Below are 19,474 nucleotides of genomic sequence, written 5' to 3' on the forward strand. Positions count from 1 at the left end.
GATCGGGCGTGGTAGGCCTATACGGTAAAATGCGATATGGAAGAAATGGTGAAATACAGTAATAAATTCAGTTTTTATGATAAAATTGGTTATAAGATTGTAAAAGTAAGGTTTATATTTGGAAATTCAATCCTATTAGTCTTCTATCATTCGTGTTAATTTAATATTGTGGTTATTTTCCGCCTATTAATATAAGTTGTTTGTGTTTACATGGTTCTCCTTCATAAATTTTATTCAGGTCATTCAACATTGCCTTTCTTTAGAAATTCATCCGCAAGAACTGTCACGTTTTTCTTGTGTGAAAATAAAAATCAAAACAGGGCATGTTTGTTATGTGACAAATTATTTGTAGATATAATTGATGCAATTTTATTTTCAAGCTAATTCACTGTGAATATTTTCAAAGAAAGCGATGCATTGTTATTGCTATTTTCTTTTGCGGATGCATGGACGGACACATTCGGTCGCGTAAAGTTTGGTCCCCCACTACATATGCATAGCATTCGAGCTCAAGAGCTCGATGCCATAAAAACTGTTTCACATTTGTTTAAGGTCGCCCGCGTGGCGCAGTGGTTAGAGCGTCTGCTCTAGAGTCGCGGAGTAAGGAGTTATCCTTACGTCGCGGGTTCGAATCCCACTGTGGAACGCGGAGACCGGTCCTTCGGAAGAGACCGTATAAACCGAGGTCCCGTGTCGCATTAGGCGCTGGCACGAAAAAGATCCCTCACTGCTCAATGGCCATAAGTGCCGAGTATGGGACAAAATTTGCAGCTCTCCACCGACAAGTGGTGGCGTCTCCATATGAGTGAAAAATTCTCGAGAGGGACGTTAAACAACATACACACAAACAAACAAAACATTTGTTAAAAGGGCATAGACGCAGAATTAAAGTTAACATTTTCTCTTGTACCATAGGACTGGCGGTAAATATAGATTTCGCTTTGATGTTGCTGTGGTGTATTTGCCAGAAGAATCACAGTTTTTTTAAGTCACGCCCACCTTTTGGCATCAAGCCATACTGTGTCAAGACCTTAACTGATGAATGAATGATGTCAATTTCAAGACCTTGGCAATGGCTGATGAATGAATTAGTAAGTCAACATTTTTAATTTCAAAAATACTAACATTAGCTTGTCGATGTTCGTTTCATAAATGGTTCTGTATGTTTTTTTCCGAGTATCCTTAATCAGTAAATGATACGTCCTAACTCGAATTCTCGTCATTCTCTTTCCCGTCTCCAAATACATAATAGCAATTTCACGGCAGAAGTCCCCGCGTTTTTTTTTTACTTCCAATACCATTTAAAACTTTCATTAAAATGTCACAAATTACTTCATTTTTTTCTACGCCGATTGCCATAAAGAAAAAGTTCAATGGAGATGTTTCCCATACCCATCCCCCCTTTTTCACAAAAAAAAAAAAAACGATCTAGAAAGATAAATTTTCTTTCAGAGTTAACAGCTTGAATATAAAAGCCTACAATCGCTACCCCTATACCTGTACCTGACAAAAATCATGTTTTCTGCGTCTTCAACATTTCAAAGGTACAATATCTTCACACGTACCAATTCCGAATTTTTTATCAACTGGCAGTAGCAGTGCCGCAATTAAGTATGATCCTTGCAGATGGAGACAGCTATTTATACAGACTTGACACCTCGTGGTAGGCGGTGCTAATTATCAACTCGCTTTTCTCTCATTGGTCCTCTGGTACAAGTAACTTACACAATAGATATTAATTGGTTAGCTGTAAATACACTCACAGTTTTTATTCACTCGGGGCTCCGCCCCTCGTGAATGAAAAACTGTGAGTGTATTTACAGCTAACCAATTAATATCTATAGTGTAACTATAACATATTTTCTGTATAATGTCATGACTTATATGTTGCTATAACATTTCACACGGAAATGTAATAAAAAACTTATTTTATTAAGTTTCAATATTTTCCAGATAAAATAAGTTTTTTATTATATTTCCCTCTGAAATGGTTTAGCAACATATAAGTCATGATATTATACAGAAAATTTGAGAAAATTTAAACTTCAAATCCGTGTCTATACTCCTTTAATAGTATACTTTTTTCCCATTCGGGATGAATTTTACTGAGATTTTTGTTTGAGGATAGTGATTCAAGTTTTATCACATTATCAAGTTTGATGTCATCTCTAGGAACAGAAGTCCCTTTTACGGTCATTTTAGAGAATGGTGTCTGGTATGTTCATTTCTTTTTGTGTAAAAAACCCATTAAGATCAACTTTTTGGTTAGGAGACCAATAAAACTCTCGTTAAAATCATATATAAATTATCAAAATTGTCATATTTAACAGTTAAAGATTCTACTGCATTTAACAATTTAAGACTTTCGTGCACTTAACAGTAAAAGATTTTGCATTGACCACACGAGCCAGGCCTTTTTACTTCATAAATCTGAATATTTTGGATGAAATCAAATGCCAAAGAAAGTATTTTAAGAATGTTGGTATCTTACCTACGGAAGCCGGTTGGTGCCAGGTAGAAAAATATTTTATCTGGCGGCCGCCAAATAATTAACTGGCGGCCGCCACATAAATAACTGGCAACCGCCGGAAATTTATCTGGCGGCCACCAAATAATTTTCTGGCGACCGCAAGTTAACCTCCTGGCGGCCGCCAGATCTTTTTATCTGGCGGCCCCTGTTACTTATCCGGCGGCCGCCAGATATAAAATATTTTTTCTACCTGTGACCTACTGGCTTCCGTACTTTCCACCATCGGTGGGATAAATAACAAATATGAATTCATTTATTATTATTGAACGACTCCAGATAAAAAAAAATCGCTTGAATACAAGATTAATATTCAGTATAAATTTTTCGTAATTTATGTACATGAGTTGTTCTCAAAGTTTTCTATTCTGTAAATATACCAATCAGCACACACATCAAACACTGGCGATGGATTCCTCCTTAACCGTGGCCAGTGCGATTCCGGGGGTCATTGGAGTGGATCGGACGAAAGAACTTAGTGTTTTCATTTTTCTCTTCTTTTTAGCACTTTTCTTAAAATGAGCACTTTTGTCTGTAATGTGCGTTTCTTTTCGTTTAAGCATGGATATGTGATCCGGAAAATGTAACTCCCTCAGTCTACGTTTTCGGACCTGCATCATATGACCTTCCTTCATGACACGCGCTAACTTCGGTTGAACAAGTCTCTGGCGAGTTAAGTCTAACTTAGGAAACATGATTCTCTGTAATTCATCGCCTATATAACGATTTGTTTTCTCAATACAACTAGAACAGGCACTCGATCCCAATATCTCGCAAAACTCATTTCCGCTCTCGCACTTCACGGGATTTGTAAGAGACGGAAATGCACTTATTTGAAGCATACTGGGATCCCTTTGAAGATCTTGCATCAACATTCTGAACGGATTTGACTCCCTCGTGTCGGGTCGCGGCATTCCGTACCCGGGATGAGATTTGGGGGCAGGGGCCTTAAAGAAATGCTGGATAATCGCTCTAGAGAATTTCCCAAGGCTGTTGTCCCCGAGGCGAGAGTTCATTATGTAGTCCCTCTCTTTTTTCTGCTCGATGTTGAAATTCGGATCATCAGAATGTCTGACAATAGGTTTATTTCGGAATTCCATCTCTCGGCTTGCAATGTTTTCTCTTTTGACGGAGTACAATGTACTAGAATGAAGACAAAATGCATCGAATCACCGAATACGATTAAAAAATGCAAAATCGTATCTTGATAGGCAAAAAAAAATAAATAAATAAATAAATAAATAAATAAAATAAAATAAAATAAAAATAAAATTAAAAAATTTTTTAAAAATAAATAAACAATAATAATAAAATAATAATAAAATAAAATAAAATAAATAAATAAATAAATACATTTCACAATTCAAACATCATAGATTCGTGTTAATAAAAATACAACGTTTTTATTATCAGTACATTGAATTCAAGCTTTAAATTTATTAATTTTCTCTGTCTTTTAAAATATTTGATTTAGTATTTCTGTTGATGTTTGCCCTTCATTGATAAAATTATCTTAATGAAATGAGATAAAATCATGCCCAATTTTTCAAATATGAAGTAATAGCGAGCGCAGCGAGCGGCGCAAAGCGCCGCTCGTCACTGCGAGCTCTAACGACAACGCCTGGGCGAAGAGAAAATTCGGACTACTGCACATTCATTCAATAGAATTTTTTTCCGCAGTAATTCTGACCCACAATGCATCGCTTCTTGTTCTCGCTGCTAACTTCGTTCACGCGGTGACAACAACTAAAATTTCACAAAAAATAAACTCACCTTAATTTAATGGCTATTGCATGCAGATAGATTAAACGTTCTTTGTTAAAATATTTGCACTTTTTAAACTTTGTTTATGGAAATGCAGCTAACATACGACGTCATGTGACGTCACAGTTTAGACGTTCCAAATGTCTCGTGCGGTTTGAAGAGGCGGATCTTAAAATGAAGTGAACAATGCGCTCGCCCCAACGGTCGCACCGTCAACATATTAAATCACTAAATAAGTTTTTATTTTATCGATGTAAAAATAGAAACATGTTTATCAGGATTGAATAAAATTTATGTATAATGATCACAAATATCATTGCCTGACATTGTGATCTTTCCGATGATTGATCAGGTTTGAAAGAAAGATTTTTTTTTTCAATAAAAAAAATTAACAATGTTGTAATTTGCTAATCCTTTTTCTTTTTTTGGTTGTTGTTGTTATACCTCTTGTCCAGCAGATTGGATTTAGAAGCACGTCTCTCTGTAGTAACAGAAGAGGCCTCCTTAGGTTCCCAGAGAGGTTCCGAAGAAAAGACGGAAGTCCGCCTTCCAAGATGGAGGCTGTTACTGGTCTCCTCGCGCATTAATTTGACAGCATCTTTTGCGGCAAACTGCGACAGCGAAGAACGCCTTGGACGATTTTTCAGATATCGCTCTAAATTCTGCAATGCAAAAATATTTAATGATAATAAATAAAGTAATCATACTCTGATAGTTGTATAAGAAAGGCTCAAATTATTACATTGAATTCGCACATGTAACTGATGCTTGAAAATTTTTATTTTCTATTTTGAAAGAATGATATGGGGACTATTTGTTTGAGTCAAAGACAAAATCGAGGACGTTTGTATGACAAGTTATTATGCAAAAGATTAAGTACTGTTAAATAAATAATCCGAAATTAAAACTTTTGTTCTCCTTGAATAGTTTGTAATTGATTTAGAGTATTAAATCGAACCTGTTTTCCTTTTTGCCTTTTTTTACATGTGCAGTACTAGAGGGAGGGGGTCAGGGAGTTCAGAACTCCTGGGATTTTAAGAACTATTAAATTTATATAAAAAAGTACCCCCCCCCCCCCCGGGTTAAATACGGATCCCCCCTCCCTCACCCGCCGCAAATCCTGGATCTTCGAAAGAATAAATTATAAGTACAAAAAGCATCTTATCATACATTTCGGAATCTTTCCAAAATAAACACAATTGGAGGAGGGGGGGGGGGGTTATCAAAGTATCAAGTGACTTAAATGGAGAAACGGAAATCCTGATTATTTTATTCAGTAAATAATTGTAATTTATAAATAAAATTAAATACATGCATAACTCGGAATCTTTCCAAAATAAACGCAATTGGAGGAGGAGGGGGGGGGGGTATCAAAGTATCAAGTGACTTAAATGGAGAAACGGAAATCCTGATTATTTTATTCAGTAAATAATTGTAATTTATAAATAAAATTAAATACATGCATAACTTTTTTAAAAAATTTCTCTTTCAAGATCTGTCATACTAGTATTACCGTAAAATCATTGATTTTAGTTTCAAGCATGCAGTCATTTTCAACTTCAGTTTGAAAATGAATCGACAATGATAATTTGTGCTCTTAAAAGCGAAATTTTGAATGTGTATCATGTGCATTAGCTTATTTAAATATCTCCGATGCAGTTACCTTTTTATCAAACACAGAATGATATTGAACGCGTAAATCTCACAGGACCGGAATATCTGATAAATAAAAACGAATATTTTTACAAGAATGATATAAGAGTAATTAAAATAATTACCGTTGAACTCATTTTGTTTGTAAATCCAAGTTTTTCATATTTTCCATTCCATTTTCATATCGTTGGTACAAGTCACAAATTTTGTTTATACTACATGTATTAGACTGACAACTGTTTAAAACAGATTTTTTTTATAATTAAGTTTCTCTGTAGTTTAGGGATTAGTAAAAGATTATCGTGACTTTAAGCCGCTTACCGATAACGGCTATTAAAAATCAATCCCTGCTTTAATGTTCTAGTTATGGCAGCATTCAGATCTATAGGATTATTCTTTTACATTCGCATCGATTTTTAAAACACAGTAGTAGAAGTCCTGTTATGTAATTAGAATATTTCATTTTATATGCAGACCTCTTGTTATGGACAGGTCTAGAAAACGTAAATTATCAAGTACAATTGCACTGAGTAAGCTCTATGGACATACATTTATTGTTGCTAAGTGCAATTGTTTTAGAAGATAGTATGGATAAAACTGTAATCGGAGCAGTGATATTATTTGAATTCTTTTCAGTTGACAATATATTTGCTCATTTTATTTTACAATCAAATAAAATTATAACAAAGTGTCGACTACAAGCCAAAGATCGTGTAAAACCATTCGCGAAATATCGCATTACCCGTAAAATAGACAAAGCGGGATAATTCGTACATTGTATATGAGAACAGACATACTCAGGCACTATAGGGAATTATATCTTTAAACTTAATAATAAATTTATTGATGAAACATGTAGATTTTCTTAGTTGATGTGTTAAATTTTATTTGTATCATTTATATTATTATGTTTCTTTAATTTGCATGACATATTGTATTATAGAAAGAGAGGAACTAGTAAGTTATTTTAGAACTTGTTTCCAATCCTTTTGATTTAATCAATAAAATATGTTCAAAACATATCTTTAAACAATTCTTATACTGAATAAATATATGCATACACAGTATACATGTATCAAGAAAATCAAGTTGATCTTTTATATTTTCTATTTATCAATGAATGCTACAAGACACCCCCCGTAAAAAATAAATTAATTAATTAAAAAAAAAAACAAACAAGAATCGGAAATAAATTTTATCCCTTGAATTATCAAGTACCTGCAAAAGGCGATGCACATGGTCTACGTTTGCTTTTCGAGATATACCCGTGAATCATATTACGTCTGATGCCCCTTAGTTGAAATGCTTGAGTTTCCAGTGATGAAGTGCTGTAATTGAGAGAGAGCAGCTCACCCTCCATGTGAGGCCAAGCTTATGTTAATAACTTTGTATTGAATCATTCATCGTCTCAAGGCACGGTCCTGAGTCCGCATATATGGCTCTGTGGGAGAGGATAGTACATTTTGGTCGAGGTTTGCAACGATGGGAATCATTAAGTTTATACACTTTTCAGTGAAATAATGGTGGTACATCACCTCCTATATGTTAGGTCGTTTACTTTTTTAGCTCACCTGAGCCGAAGGCTCAAGTGAGCTTTTCTGATCACTTTTTGTCCGGCGTCCGTCTGTCTGTCCGTCCGTCTGTCCGTCCGTCTGTCTGTCTGTAAACTTTTAACATTTTTGACTTCTTCTCAAGAACCACTGGGCCAATTTCAACCAAACTTGCCACAAAGTATCCTTGGGTGAAGGGGATTCAAGTTTGTTCAAATGAAGGGCCACGCCCTCTTTCAAGGGGGGATAATAAAGAATTAGTGAAAAATTAATAGTATAATTTAAAAATCTTCTTCTCAAGAACCACAGGGCCAGGAAAGATGAAACTCATGTGAAAGCATCCTCAGGTAGTGTAGATTCAAGTTTGTTCAAATCATGACCCCCGGGGGTAGGGCGGGGCCACAATGGAGGATCAAAGTTTTACATAGAAATATACAGGAAAAACCTTTAAAAATCTTCTTCTCAAGAACAGCAAAGCCATGATGAGTCATATTTATATGGAAGCATCCTCAGGTAGTGTAGATTCAAGTTTGTTCAAATCATGACCCCCGGGGGTAGGGTGGGGCCACAATGGGGGATCAAAGTTTTACATAGAAATATATAGGAAAATTCTTTAAAAATCTTCTTCTTAAGAACAGCAAAGCAATGATGAGTCATATTTATATGGAAGCATCCTCAGGTGGTGTAAATTCAAGTTTGTTCAAATCATGACCCCTGGGGGTAGGGCGGGGCCACAATGGAGGATCAAAGTTTTACATAGAAATATATAGGAAAAACCTTTAAAAATCTTCTTCTCAAGAACAGCAAAGCCATGATGAGTCATATTTATATGGAAGCATCCTCAGGTAGTGTAGATTCAAGTTTATTCAAATCATGACCCCCGGGGGTAGGGCGGGGCCACAATGGAGGATCAAAGTTTTACATAGAAATATATAGGAAAAACCTTTAAAAATCTTCTTCTCAAGAACAGCAAAGCCATGATGAGTCATATTTATATGGAAGCATCCTCAGGTAGTGTAGATTCAAGTTTGTTCAAATCATGACCCCCGGGGGTAGGGTGGGGCCACAATGGGGGATCAAAGTTTTACATAGAAATATATAAGAAAACTCTTTAAAAATCTTCTTCTAAAGAACAGCAAAGCCATGATGAGTCATATTTATATGGAAGCATCCTCAGGTGGTGTAAATTCAAGTTTGTTCAAATCATGACCCCTGGGGGTAGGGCGGGGTCACAATGGAGGATCAAAGTTTTACATAGAAATATATAGGAAAAGCCTTTAAAAATCTTCTTCTCAAGAACAGCAAAGCCCTGATAAGTCATATTTATATGGAAGCATCCTCAGGTAGTGTAGATTCAAGTTTGTTCAAATCATGACCCCCGGGGGTAGGGCGGGGCCAGAATGGAGGATCAAAGTTTTACATAGAAATATATAGGAAAAATCTTTAAAAATCTTCTTCTCAAGAACAGCAAAGCCATGATGAGTCATGTTTATATGGAAGCATCCTCAGGTAGTGTAGATTCAAGTTTCAAATCATGACCCCTGGGGGTAGAGCGGGGCCAGAATGGAGGATCAAAGTTTTACATAGAAATATATAGGAAAAATCTTTAAAAATCTTCTTCTCAAGAACAGCAAAGCCACGATGAGTCATGTTTATATGGAAGCATCCTCAGGTAGTGTAAATTCAAGTTTGTACAAATCATGACCCCCGGGGGTAGGGTGGGGCCACAATGGAGGATCAAAGTTTTACCTAGAAATATATAGGAAAATTCTTTAAAAATCTTCTTCTCAGGAACAGCAAAGCCCTGATTGGTCATATTTATATGGAAGCAACCTCAGGTAGTGTAGATTCAAGTTTGTTCAAATCATGACCCCCGGGGGTAGGGTGGGGCCACAATGAGGGATCAAAGTTTTACATAGAAATATATAGGAAAAACCTTTAAAAATCTTCTTCTCAAGAACAGCAAAGCCATGATGAGTCATATTTATATGGAAGCATCCTCAGGTAGTGTAGATTCAAGTTTGTTCAAATCATGACCCCCGGGGGTAGGGTGGGGCCACAATGGGGGATCAAAGTTTTACATAGAAATATATAAGAAAACTCTTTAAAAATCTTCTTCTAAAGAACAGCAAAGCCATGATGAGTCATATTTATATGGAAGCATACTCAGGTGGTGTAAATTCAAGTTTGTTCAAATCATGACCCCTGGGGGTAGGGCGGGGTCACAATGGAGGATCAAAGTTTTACATAGAAATATATAGGAAAAACCTTTAAAAATCTTCTTCTCAAGAACAGCAAAGCAATGATGAATCATTTTTATATGGAAGCATCCTCAGGTAGTGTAGATTCAAGTTTGTTCAAATCATGACCCCCGGGGGTAGGGCGGGGCCACAATGGAGGATCAAAGTTTAACATAGAAATATAAAGGAAAAATCTTTAAAAATCTTCTTCTCAATAACAGCAAAGAGATGTTGAGTCATGTTTATATGGAAGCATCCTCAGGTAGTGTAGATTCAAGTTTCAAATCATGACCCCCGGGGGTAGAGCGGGGCCAGAATGGAGGATCAAAGTTTTACATAGAAATATATAGGAAAAATCTTAAAAAATCCTTTTTCTCAAGAACAGCAAAGCCACGATGAGTCATGTTTATATGGAAGCATCCTCAGGTAGTGTAAATTCAAGTTTATTCAAATCATGACCCCCGGGGGTAGGGTGGGGCCACAATGGAGGATCAAAGTTTTACTTAGAAATATATAGGAAAATTCTTTAAAAATCTTCTTCTCAGGAACAGCAAAGCCCTGATTGGTCATATTTATATGGAAGCATCCTCAGGGAGAGTAGATTCAAATTCATTCAAATCATGACCCCCCCCCCCCGGGGGGGGGGTAGGGGGGCCACAATTGAGGATCAAAGTTTTACATAGAAATAAAGAGGAAAATTTTTTTAAAATCTTCTTCTCAGGAAAAGTAAAGCCATGATTGATCATATTTATTTGGAAGCATCCTCAGGTAGTGTAGATTCAAGTTTGTTCAAATCATGACCCCCTGGGGTAGGGGAGGCCACAATGGAGGATCAAAGTCTTAAATAGAAGTATACAGGAAAATATCTTCTGAAAAAGAACTGCAAAGCCATGATTTGTCATTTTGATATGGAAGCAACCTTAGGAAGTGTAAATTCAATTTTGTTCAAATGATGACCCCCGGGGGTTGGGTGGGGCCCATTGGGGGATCGAAAGTTTTACATAAGAACATATAGAAAAAATATGTCTTCTCAAGAACAGAAAAGCTATGTTTAGTCATATTGATATGGAAGCATCCTCAGGTAGTGTAGATTCAAGTTTGTTCAAATGTAACCCCTGGGATAGGGAGGAGCCACAATGGGGGATCAAATTTCTACAAAGGAATATATTGGAAATTTTTTTTTAATCTTCTCAAGTACAACAAAGCCATTTGTTATATTGACATGGAAGCATCATCAGGTAGTTTAAAATTCAAGCCTCCCCCCCCTCCCCAGTAATCTTTTCAATACTGAACTGATTTGTGCTTTCACCTACCCAATGTGCTCAGGTGAGCGATGTGGCCCATGGGCCTCTTGTTTGTACATGTATCTCCATACTAAGCAGAAAAGCAAATTGTCATTTCTGCGAGTACTTAAACGAAGTATTTTGTTTTTTATGAGTAACATGTCTAGTCTTTATAAGCAGCCACACTTAATTCATGTATATCCTTCAACTATGTAAAATCTTAAAACCTGATTATTTCGAAGTGTCAACCAAATAATATAACTTGTGTTAAAGTATAGCGTATTTCCCTTTTTAACGTGTTTAATGCACGGAGAATTCATCTGTTTACCTGCTACACTACACAAATAGGAAGTAAATATTGTTTAATTTCATGGATTGGTTTCCTATTTTTTACTTCCTGATCTAATTAAGGTCACACTTAACAACACAATATAAGTAAAAACGCACTCGCATTTAATGAAATAAGAAATTTTCCCGAGTATGAATTCAACAGGCGCTTCTGACAATTCTTCAAGTTTGGATCCGGATCCGGATGTCTTACTCCAAGAACTGAACGACAGAACAGCAATACGGTTTCTTCCGGTAATTATTTATATGTCACTGCTGATGATAATCGGGATATTCGGAAACACTATGGTATGTATTGTGTATTTAAGAAAACGGATGAAAAATTCCTCGGATTATTTCATCCTTAATCTAGCCTTCTTGGATCTTCTTACGTGTGTTATTGGGATTCCAGTGGAAATTGCTGACCTGCGATATCCATACATGTTTTATGCACCAGCGGCTTGTAAACTGCTGAGGACGATAGAATCCTTTTCCAACATGGGTTCCACTTTAACTCTTATAGCTATAGCAGTAGATCGGTATAAACGTATATGCAAGTTAGGAGAGCGATTTTCAAATGAGAAAGCCAAACGTCTGTGTATCGGAGCTGTTATTATTGGCGCCATGACAGGATGGCCCGCCGCAGTTGTGTTTGGGAAGAAATCTGTCGACGTGGGAATTCCAGGCGCCATTGCTGTTGACTGTTCTACTGCAGATGAAATGAGAAAGACAATGTATCCACTTTTGTATTATGGAATTGTTATGCTTTATTTCATCGTTTGTGTTATTTTTGTAACATTCGTCTATGTGCGTATATCATTATTCATTCGAAAGGGTAAATCAAAACAAAAGAAAGAAACCAAACATGCGTTGTCACCTTTACCCTCTATAAGCCCTCAGCCAATCAGCGAGGAGCAATCAAGTGACTCAATGACATCTCATCAAGGGGAAATAAAAACCATTGCAACGGACAAAAGGAATGGAGGGAGAATGGTTAATACAATTAAGGTCACCAGAACGACCACCATTTTTATTGTTGTTACCGTAGCATTTATTGTGAGTTATCTCCCCTTTCTTGTCGTCATGGTTACAAGAAACATAAAGAAAAACTTCGAGGAAATTTTATCGCCAGCTGCCGAGGTGTTTTATAAGTTTTGTTTGAAATCGTACTTTATTAACAATGCAATTAATCCAATTATATACAGTTTCCTTAACAGGAATTTTAGGACAGAGGCAATCAGAGTAATTAAATGTAAATGAACAAATCCTAAAACTACTGGAATCAAAGAAAAATAAACAGAACTATTCTTACTCATTTCAAATTTCATTGAAGATTAATATACATGTGAAACAGCAAAATGATGGATTTTTAATTGTTTATATTGACTAAGTAGCATTCAGTAAAAATATGTATAATATTTGTCAAACTAAATATATCAGGACGGTGAACTACAGATCAAGATCTCCAGCTTGTATAAAGAAAGGTTTACAAAATCCTTAAAGTTTTATATAGTACATGTTTCAGGAAAACCTAAAAGAAACCGGCATGACAGAGTACATATAATTTTTTGTCATCTCGCCCAAAACTATTAGCTTTGTTTGATTTACAACAAAAAGATAAACACAGTTTGAATTTAAAAAAAAAAAGGTCATTTATTAACAAAGTACATATAATTACAGTATTATAACAGGGAAGACCGTATCGCCAAGAAAAATCTTACTTAGTGCTCTTAGTACGTAAAAGTGGTTTTTTCCCCCAAAATAAGGAAATGAAGCAAAAAATCAAACAAATTATCGGGTTGCAAGTTGACTTTTATACTTGTGCGTAACAACTGTACATGAAATAATTAATATATAGCTTATTTTTTATCGCCTATTTGACTGCCTTAAAAAATTAAAATTTGGTCGGAAATAAAATATTTTAAAACTATTTTGAGCTTTAGAATATTTACATATACGAGGGTTGTCCCAGAAAAAACGCGAACTTTTTAAATATTTCATAAACTACCTTACCAAAATTATTCATTTTTGGCACAATGTTGGGAAATAATATTTTTGTCATTTTTACCAAATACTATAAAGTTGGAATGTCATATGCATTTAGAAACAGCATTTAATTAAAGGGTGTTAAATATCGGTAGTCGGCGCATGCAATTTCAAAATTAGTATTGCCATTTATATTTTCTTTATTACAAGGCTATACGGAAATTTAATATGACAAAAATTACATCCATAGAAACTGTACGACCTAAAGTACTTCAACATCATATATAACAAAACAAAACATGACGTTATATGACCAAACACTATTAGTTAGATATTATCAAAAACGGCTACGTCGGGCGATAATGCGGCACACCAAATTATCACTCATGATCATTACTGTTTGGAGCGGGGTATGACTCCTGTTCATATGGGAAAAGAGCTGGGAACAAGGGAACGACACATGTACATGTATCAAACACTGGTTTATACATACTAAATGAGGTTCAAAGATGAATATTTACATTTGCTGTTTTTTCCTACTAAGCCAACTGTGCAATAGATTTGAAAGTCATTTTTGTGTATACTCACGCGTAGAAATATACACGGTGAAACTCGTGATAAAGTGACGTCAAAATGAGGCTACAGAGACGTAAATAAAAATGTAACGATATAGGGCAGCAAGAAATTCAAATATTGAGCATATTGGTTCTTTTAAACTTGTAAAATGTAAATATAAGGAATGTTTTTAAGTTTAATATCATATGTGAGATTTTTTAAGGAAATAGAAATAAGAGAAAAACAAGGAAAAAAGGAGAGGGGTTGATACATTTTTTTTAAAATTAAAGCAGTTTAAGTTTTGCAAGAGATATTAAAACATGCGTAACATGTCATACTTATTCATGCAGGTACATGTACATTGTGTTGTGGTTTGTAAGTAACACGGAGGTAAAATCAAAGTTGAATTATGAATTGTATACTGTAAACGTAAATAGTACTACATGTATATAGACCCAAGTGATAAAGAAAAAAGTAACATCGACTGACGTGTAGATGAGATCAAATTTCTCGCTGAGTAATACTTCCCTGTTAGGGTTTAAAATATCTTTTGTGGAAAAGTCTTTCTACGTCAAAATGACCCTAAAATCAAACAGATTGAAATGTCCCTACCGGAACACTGGAAATGGAATCTAATAGATTCCAGACAAGTGTCTTTTCGTGCCCCTTAAATTAAATCCGAATTTGCCCCGGGATAGTTTAACTCCTGGTGTTTGCCAAAGCTTGTAAACATACAGTTTATGCTATATCCACAATTTTTGCTTAATACAAATCATATGTTTAAAATTTGCATTTCGCAGATAATTTTTTGTTGGATCTCGTACATCTTACATTGAACCTTGAAGTATAGAAATATTATTATTTGAGAACAGCATGGTATGTTAGTCTTTAAATTTAAAGCCGTTTCCTTCAATTCGAGTCATAGCATGAAAGGTATACGTACATCAAAGTAGTGGTCAGAAATTTTTGAAGTTACTTAGAAAAACGTATACATCCTGAGCACATCATTTAGGTTATTGTTGCAATAGAAACAAATGAAACATGTTTGATATTTCTTACTTTAAACACTAATTTTGGATATCTGTTGATAAAAGTGATGTAAAATTTATGTAGCCTGTCTTGTAATTTTTCACTAGACATATTTCCACCACTCACATATGCATGTTGCATCAATTTTGTAAGCTGGTTATTTTTTCGGGGGGGGGGGGGGGCTCACTCTTGTTTTCTGCAAAAAAGTTTAAACTACAATGCTGGGAGGGTCTTTAATACTACTGTACATGTACAACAAATATCGGGAGTGGGATAGGCTTTTGTAATGAAATTTTCCATACTATATCTACAACAGAGGCTCTTTAAAAAAAAAAAAAAGACCCGAGATATCCAGACCTGTTTCATTTAAGAGCTGCCTGTAAATTTTTTGAAGGCAATAGAAACATTTTCAAATCAAGACTCCACGTTAGCACTGCTGCATATATATGGTGGAGCAAAAACATTCTCCAGTTTAAATATGGCGAAGTTCTGAGTCTCAATAAGAATAATGAAACCACTGGAGCTTTACAATTTCAACCTCATTCAATCTTTCCTTCATATAACTTGAAGATACAACACATATGTAAACCTGTGATCAAAGCAAAAAGTAACCGTCTCCAGTTTTTCACTGTTTTTTTAAAAATTATCTATCATTTTTTGGAATTTTTAGCTCTGTTAGGTTATAGGCACAGCTTTCTTGATTATCATAAGTAATTTATTTGAAACATTGCAAGTTAAAATACAATATTAATGATAGCTAAAAAAAAAATAGGTGAATTTTACAAATCTATGCCATAACAATGCTTTGCTAATAAATCTGGAACAAGTATTATGGGACAAGTTCATCATTCTTGCAAATTAGCTGCAGATCCATAACTTACTGTTAAAACTATCTTTAAAAAAAGGAACTGGCGCAGACAAACCGTCGAGAAGTTATAAAACTGTACTTGGATCTCAAATAATTTAGAACAGTTAGCAAAATGAAATTTGCAGGTTACATAAATTGTAAATTGTAAACGAAAGTGTTGATATCCTTGTAAAAATCAACATATTTGTCAGTACCTTGCCTCGTTTTTGAAATTGTTCGTAGGGAGAACATGCTCTTGCGTATTGAATCAACTGGGATACATAAACACCATGTGCATGGTAATGGAGACGTATTGCTACATAAACATAAGGGATGTTGGCGATAGAAAAATTAAGTCATCCTGTTTTATCAAAAGTTTACTTGTCAGTTATTTAAGGAATATTAAATTACCGGTATGTTCAAATGTTCAATATGTTCAAAAGTAACGATGAGGAATACTATTTGTTATACATGTGTATGTATGATCAAAATCTCAAAGGAGTCGGTATTTAAGAGACGGTACATTTAACATATGTATAACAGAAAATATAATAGAAAATAACAAAAAATACTGTAATGCCGAAACATCTTTAGATTTTATCTCAGCTAAAACAAACATGCTCCATATACACGTACCAGTTCAATCCTTGTTGTGATATTATCAATTCCAGTGAAGTGTGCCGTTTCGCATTACGTCACGATCTTTTTCGATAGATGCGCCCGGCGTAAACAATTCACAACGCCGCTGTCTGATTGGTCAACTCATTTTATCAACATTGACACGGAGATAGTCTGTTGCACGAGCAACCAATCAAGGATAAGAAGAAACTACCAGTCATAAAGTTTGCGGTTAGGAGGCGTGTATTATATACCTTGATCACAGCTGTCGTCATAGGTTGTGACGTAATGCAAAACGGCACACTTAACTGGAATTAATAATATCTTCTATATCTCGGAACAGGTTCTAATCATTTTCACGGAAAACGGAAACTGAAGTCTGAAATAAAACAATACGGACTTTTGACTACTTCTACATACTTTTGTAGTATTTGTACAAAGAGTATACACGTACATAGATCTTTTACCATCCATTGTGTTTTAAATATCAAAATTTTTTAAACAATATAAATCATACATGTGATCTACCCAGTCATTGCAAATGTAAGCCAAAATACTTGTATTTTTTTTAAATAAGCAGAAAAGATATGAAAAGTAAAAAAGGGGTAGACAGTTCGTCATAATAAATATATTTTTAATCAAAGAAGTCTTAGGTATCGGCAGATCGAGTAACATTACTCTTATATATACATGTACATGTACTTAAATGTGCAAGCACACTACTGACATATGCCTTGTCAGTCAAGCGGAAGTAAATATAGAAATTTAAAAAATGAGGGATATTGTATACTTTTGTAGTAAATGGTGCTACATGTATGATGATAAAAAAAGTCACATGGACCTGAATTTAGATCGCATCACATTTATCACTAAATAATACTTCCCTGTAAGGTTTATAATAGATTTTTTTCGGTGAAAATTCTTTCCACTTGACATTAGCCCTAGCTGCAGTCAGTTGTTTGTGAAGTATTTACACTTATCTGAGTGATTGAAAGTTCATTCGATGGATGCAAGACACCATCTTCTTTTTTTTTGGTCCGAAGATTAAAATGCTCTTGTCAACAATGAATACCTTAAGTGTGACTCGTAATATAAACAGTTCACCTGGTTATAACGAATCTTTTAAAAGTACATCCTCCCAAGATCCGTACCTGATTCTAAAGGAGTTAAACGATGAGGCGGCGATACGATTTTTACCCGTTATCCTTTTCCTCGTTATTTTGATGGTCATTGGTACAGCAGGCAATGTGATCGTGGGTATCATTTATTCACGAAGAAGAAAGAAGACCACCTCTGATTTCTTTATTCTCAACCTTGCCTTTTTGGATCTCCTGACCTGTACCATAGGAATTCCGATGGAAATAGCAGATCTCAGTTTTTCTTACACGTTCGATGCCCCAGCAGCTTGCAAGATCTTGAGAACCATTGAGTCTTGGACCAGCATGGCCTCGGCCTTGACCCTTGTGATCATCTCTATAGACAGATACAAACGGATTTGTAAGTTTGGGGATAATTTTAGCAACAAAGCGGTGAAAAGGCTTTGCCTCCTTGCACTTTTAGTTGGTGCCTTGTTATCATGGCCAGCGGCGGTAATAGTTGGAAAGAAAACGATAAACCTGGGAATTCCGGGAGTCAAAGGAGCTGATTGTTCAACTTCGGATGAAATGAAGAAAACGGTATATCCCCTCATTTATTACAGTGTAGTAATGCTTTGCTTCATCGCCTGCGTAGTTTTCGTTATATTTGTGTATGTAAGGATTTCGATATTCATAAAGAGAGCTAAAACTGAGAGAAGGAAAGTTATTGGACCAAGTGAAATAAGCAACACCACTCTCAGCCAGCATCAAATACCCTTAATGAATGTCAATATCAACCATATGGAAAGTGTGCATTCAACACCGAGCAATGAAGACGATATAAATGGAAACGAACATGTGCATGCTAGAGTCACAAAGCAGACATCTGCAGTAAAAGTTACCAGGACGACGACAATTTTTGTTGCAATAACCATCGCATTTATAGTGAGTTATCTCCCTTTTCTAGCAGTCATGATTTTACGAAATGTCATAAAGGGCTTGGAGAGAAATATGTCACCTGTCGTAGAGGTTTTCTACAAATTCTGCTTAAAGTCTTTCTTCATCAATAACGCAATAAACCCATTGATATACAGCTTTCTCTGCCGAAAGTTCAAACAAGACGTGAAAGCATTGCTTAGGTGCAAGCCTATTAGATAGGGCCTCACAAACACTGAAAACTTGGCACAGAAGAACTATGTACACGATGAAAGGGACGAATACAACATTTTTTGAAACTGTGTGTGTATGTGTTTTTTTTTTTTATATCCCCTTTCCTAGTAGCCATTATTTTACATAGAAATACATGTAGAAAACAAAACAAGTCGCCTTTTGCGAAGATTCTTCAGATTTGCAGCGGCCCAACACAGTTGATGTGGATAAATACAATTTGCGCGCGCATCACACAGCGGACTACATTCCTTGTATTTTAGATTCTTGTTTTTTTTTAATGTATTTTTAATGTGTTGAATGCATCCAGGGGTTTTTATTATGCATTTAATTAGTGATTTATGTCATTAAAATGTGTTCCAAACAAGCCCGTCATTCTCAGTATTGCATGAATTCTATTTAGCGGCGTTGGCGTAAAGCAGCTTCCGCTCAATCAAGTACATCACTAAATGTCTTATATATATATAATTTTACCTGAATATTTTATATTCAGAAATACGCTAAATCGAATCTACACTAACTGGTTGAAAATCAGTTTCCGCGCAAAATACCTTACACGCTAAATGTACAGTATATTCTATAGATCCCATACACGGCATCCGGCAAATTCTGAAAGGACATTTCTGAAAGGACAGGCGGTCATATTATTCTTCTAGACAATATTCATAAGCTATTAAGTTTTCCAAGAAAATGCAGTCGTTATCAGGTTACATGTATAAGGGGAAAACTTAACTTGTTTTCATGTTGTTTTTGTTTGTTTGTTTTGTTGGTTTTTTTGGATAATTGTATACATTTTCCATGTGACTACACATGCGTATGTGCAATTAAAACGGCGAGCATATAAATTTTTTG

The 19,474-nt window shown here is 35.3% G+C and overlaps 3 protein-coding genes across 3 annotated transcripts; 2 read left to right on the forward strand and 1 right to left on the reverse strand.

The window, feature by feature from the left end:
• Window positions 1-2,905: 2,905 nt before the first annotated feature.
• LOC133186402 (uncharacterized) lies at window positions 2,906-4,955 on the reverse strand. The gene is made up of 2 exons (XM_061321658.1): window positions 4,736-4,955; window positions 2,906-3,670 (listed from the first exon to the last, which is right to left on the reverse strand). Exons 1-2 carry the CDS (start codon window positions 4,873-4,875, stop codon window positions 2,923-2,925), a joined length of 888 nt encoding a protein of 295 aa, XP_061177642.1. The 5' UTR covers window positions 4,876-4,955; the 3' UTR covers window positions 2,906-2,922.
• Window positions 4,956-11,499: 6,544 nt separating this feature from the next.
• On the forward strand, window positions 11,500-12,655 carry LOC133186403 (orexin receptor type 2-like). The gene has a single exon (XM_061321659.1). It carries the CDS (start codon window positions 11,612-11,614, stop codon window positions 12,602-12,604), a length of 993 nt encoding a protein of 330 aa, XP_061177643.1. The 5' UTR covers window positions 11,500-11,611; the 3' UTR covers window positions 12,605-12,655.
• Window positions 12,656-17,353: 4,698 nt separating this feature from the next.
• Window positions 17,354-18,686, forward strand: LOC133186404 (orexin receptor type 2-like). The gene has a single exon (XM_061321660.1). The coding sequence runs from the start codon at window positions 17,387-17,389 to the stop codon at window positions 18,611-18,613; it is 1,227 nt and encodes a 408-aa protein (XP_061177644.1). The 5' UTR covers window positions 17,354-17,386; the 3' UTR covers window positions 18,614-18,686.
• The last annotated feature ends 788 nt before the right edge of the window (window positions 18,687-19,474 follow it).

The sequence above is a fragment of the Saccostrea echinata genome, unplaced genomic scaffold (assembly GCF_033153115.1).
Source record: "Saccostrea echinata isolate AGI-Se365-2 ecotype Australia unplaced genomic scaffold, CSIRO_AGI_Sech_v1 ptg000013l, whole genome shotgun sequence".
Taxonomy (NCBI): Eukaryota; Metazoa; Mollusca; class Bivalvia; order Ostreida; family Ostreidae; genus Saccostrea; species Saccostrea echinata.

Excerpts from the sequence above, each read along its gene's own strand:
- LOC133186402 (XM_061321658.1), bottom strand. The coding sequence starts at position 4,875 with ATGCGCGAGGAGACCAGTAACAGCCTCCATCTTGGAAGGCGGACTTCC. Across the intron at positions 3,671-4,735 it reads TCCAATCTGCTGGACAAGAG|TACATTGTACTCCGTCAAAA; the intron begins GTATAACAACAA and ends TCTTCATTCTAG.
- LOC133186403 (XM_061321659.1), top strand. The coding sequence starts at position 11,612 with ATGTCACTGCTGATGATAATCGGGATATTCGGAAACACTATGGTATGT.
- LOC133186404 (XM_061321660.1), top strand. The coding sequence starts at position 17,387 with ATGCAAGACACCATCTTCTTTTTTTTTGGTCCGAAGATTAAAATGCTC.